The sequence below is a fragment of the Calidris pugnax genome, unplaced genomic scaffold, assembly GCF_001431845.1.
Source record: "Calidris pugnax isolate Ruff unplaced genomic scaffold, ASM143184v1 scaffold103, whole genome shotgun sequence".
Classification (NCBI taxonomy): domain Eukaryota; kingdom Metazoa; phylum Chordata; class Aves; order Charadriiformes; family Scolopacidae; genus Calidris; species Calidris pugnax.
In genome coordinates, this window is record NW_015090990.1 from 12,592,803 (window position 1) to 12,595,685 (window position 2,883).

General features: G+C 61.8%; 1 protein-coding gene across 1 annotated transcript; it reads right to left on the reverse strand.

The window, feature by feature from the left end:
- Positions 1 to 509: 509 nt before the first annotated feature.
- On the reverse strand, positions 510 to 1,762 carry NEUROD1 (neuronal differentiation 1). Its single transcript, XM_014954215.1, has one exon. It carries the CDS (start codon positions 1,739 to 1,741, stop codon positions 647 to 649), a length of 1,095 nt encoding a protein of 364 aa, XP_014809701.1. The 5' UTR covers positions 1,742 to 1,762; the 3' UTR covers positions 510 to 646.
- Positions 1,763 to 2,883: the final 1,121 nt, after the last annotated feature.

Sequence of the window (2,883 nt, forward strand, 5' to 3'; positions counted from 1 at the left end):
GAAAGAAGTGCTAAGGCAACATAACTTCTCTAAGCACTTTTCTGCTGGTTTAAATTAGTTAAATTATTTTGTATAAATTAGATATAATTCTACCTTTCCAATATGTATAAAAATTGATGAAGCTGCATGGTTTAAAATAGGAAATTCACGTTATAAAAAGTCATTAAAAATTCTGTACAAAATCACAACAAAATAATTCAGCATGGGAAAGGTAACAAGTAGTAAAACGTTGGTTGAAAAATATAGATTTCATATATATTTTGTAATTGGCCCATCGCTAGTTTAAAAATTGCATAGATCCTAATTATTGCTTGTGATCATCTTTTTTTTTTTTTTTTTTTCTGTGTGTGTGTCATCCCGATCAGGTAATTGTCGCGATTTTTTTTTTTTTTTTTTTTTCTGTGTGTGTGTCATCCCGATCAGGTAATTGTCGCGATGCCGGTGCCCCTACCCCCGGATTTACAGCCTCGCCCCGAGGGGCAGAAGCGAGACAGAAGGTGAGCGGGGCCGCGGCGGCCCCCGAAGGCAGCGGCGGGACCCGCCGGGCTGCCCCCTGTAAACAAGGCGGTGGCCACCGGCGGGCGACGGGGCTCGCCGAGGGGCGGCGTCGGGGGGGGGTTGAGTGTCGGGGAGGGGGGGAGGAGGCTCAGTCGTGGAAGATGGCGTTGAGCTGGGCGCTGAGGACCCGCTCGTGGTGGGGGTGCCCCTCGTAGGGCGCCAGGCCGTCGACGGGGATCTCGCAGCGGGAGGCGGCGGCGGCGGCGGGCGGGAAGATGGCGGCGTGGGCGGGGGCCAGCGCGGCGGCGGCGGCGGCGGGGTAGTGCATGGTGAAGGCGTAGCTCTTGTCGAAGTCGGCGGCCGGTTCGTGCTTGAAGGAGAAGTTGCCGTTGACGCTGAGGGGCGGGCTGAGGGGCCCGTCGAAGGCGGGGCTGGCGCCCTCCGCCAGGCCGCTCTCGAAGAAGGGGTCGAGCGCGGCGCCGTAGGCGTGGGGCGGCTTGAGGTGGAAGAGGTGGGAGCTGTCCATGGTGCCGTAGGGCGGGCTGGGCAGGCCCGGGGACTGGTAGGGGTAAGGGTGGGCCGGGAACGGGCCGCCCCCCGCCGCCGCCGCCGCCACGTGTGGCGGCACCTCCTGGCTCTGCTCCGGGAGGAAAGTCCGCGGGTTGAGCTGCAGGCAGCCGGCCACCAGGTTGGTGGTGGGCTGGGAGAGGCCCTTGCAGAGGGTCTGCACGAAGGAGACGAGGTCGGGGCTCTTGCCCGAGCGCAGGATCTCGGAGAGCGCCCAGATGTAGTTCTTGGCCAGGCGCAGGGTCTCGATCTTGGAGAGCTTCTGCGTCTTGGAGTAGCAGGGCACCACCTTCCGCAGGTTGTCCAGGGCCGCGTTCAGGCCGTGCATGCGGTTGCGCTCCCGGGCGTTGGCCTTCATGCGCCGCAGCTTGAACCGCTCCATGCGCGCCTTGGTCATCTTCTTCTTCTTGGGGCCCCTCCTCTTGGGTTTCTGGTCGTCGTCCTCCTCCTCCTCCTCTTCTTCCTCCTCTTCGTCCAAGTCGTCCTCCTCGTCCTCCTCCTCGCCGTTCCGCAGCGAGTCCTCCTCGGCCTCGGCGTGCAGACCCTCCAGGTCCTCCTCCTTCTTGTCCACCTCGTGCTCCTCGTCCTGGGAGCTGAGGCACTCGTCCGTCCAGCTCGGGGGCCCCTGGGGCTGGGGCTCGCCCATCAGCCCGCTCTCGCTGTACGACTTGGTCATGGTGAGCCTCTGCGCCGTCGAGGAGAGAGAACAGAGCCGTGTCAGCACCCGCTGAGCTACCCGCTCCCCCTCCCGTCACACAGACCCCCCCCCGTCCCTCCCGAGGGAAGCCCCGGTTTCCCCACGGTGCCAGCGCAAACTTTTAGTTGTCTCCGTGGTCCTCCCGTATAATTAAGTTGACATATGTTCAAATGCCATTATGTAACTCGCTGATATTAGCGGGGAATATAAGCAGATTACATGTGCGGGAGGCAGCCCAAGCGGCACGGCGCGGACGGAGCAAGCGGGGCTTTTTTAAAAACCAAAAAATACAAAAAAGTACATTTGCCGAATCGTGGCAGGGGGAAGGCAGGGGAGGGGGACGCACAGGACACCCACAGGGACGGACGGTCGCCCGTGACGCCTGTCCCCGCCGCTCTCCGCCGACTTGTGCGGGGCTCCCGCGCCGCCCCGACGAGCGCCAGACACCGGCTCCCCCGACCTCCCGGCGAGCCTCCCCCAGACCCGCCGCCGTCCCCGGGACTGCCGCCGGCTGCCCCTGGCGAAGCGGCGAGCGGCGGCGCTCCGCGGTCCGCGCCCGCGGTAACAGGTGCGGGACCAGCCCCGGCTCTCCGTCTCCGCCATCCCCTCCGCCGCAGACGGGGCATCCTCCCCCCGCTCCCCGCGGCGGCCCTTCGTGAGGGGTTGCGACCGCCCCCCCGGTTGCACCGGGCACACCGGGGAGGAACAATGCCGCCCGCCCGCCTGCCGGGGCGCAGCCTGCGGGGAGACCCCGGCGGCCATCCGCCGCGCAGGGGAGGGAGCTGGAAGTTGGGAGGTGTATAGGTGGAAGCACACAGACATATATAATATGCGTGTGTGTAGACAGACGCACATATATATATTCACATGAGTATGGAAGCACATATACATTTACATAAATATGCATGGCAGCACATTATATTTCTATATATACGCATATATATATATGTGTCGATGGATGGACGGATGGATGGATGGATGGACGGACGGATGGATACAGGTGTGCGCACACCCAGCTGCCGGCACACACCGGGCAGGAACGACCGCCGCTTCCCGCGACCGCAAACGACAACATGAGACCGACGCCGCTCCGGCAGAGGCGGGACCCGCCCCTCCGGAGC

Bases quoted from the DNA above. Each gene is read 5' to 3' on its own strand.
- NEUROD1 (XM_014954215.1), bottom strand. From the start codon at position 1,741: ATGACCAAGTCGTACAGCGAGAGCGGGCTGATGGGCGAGCCCCAGCCC.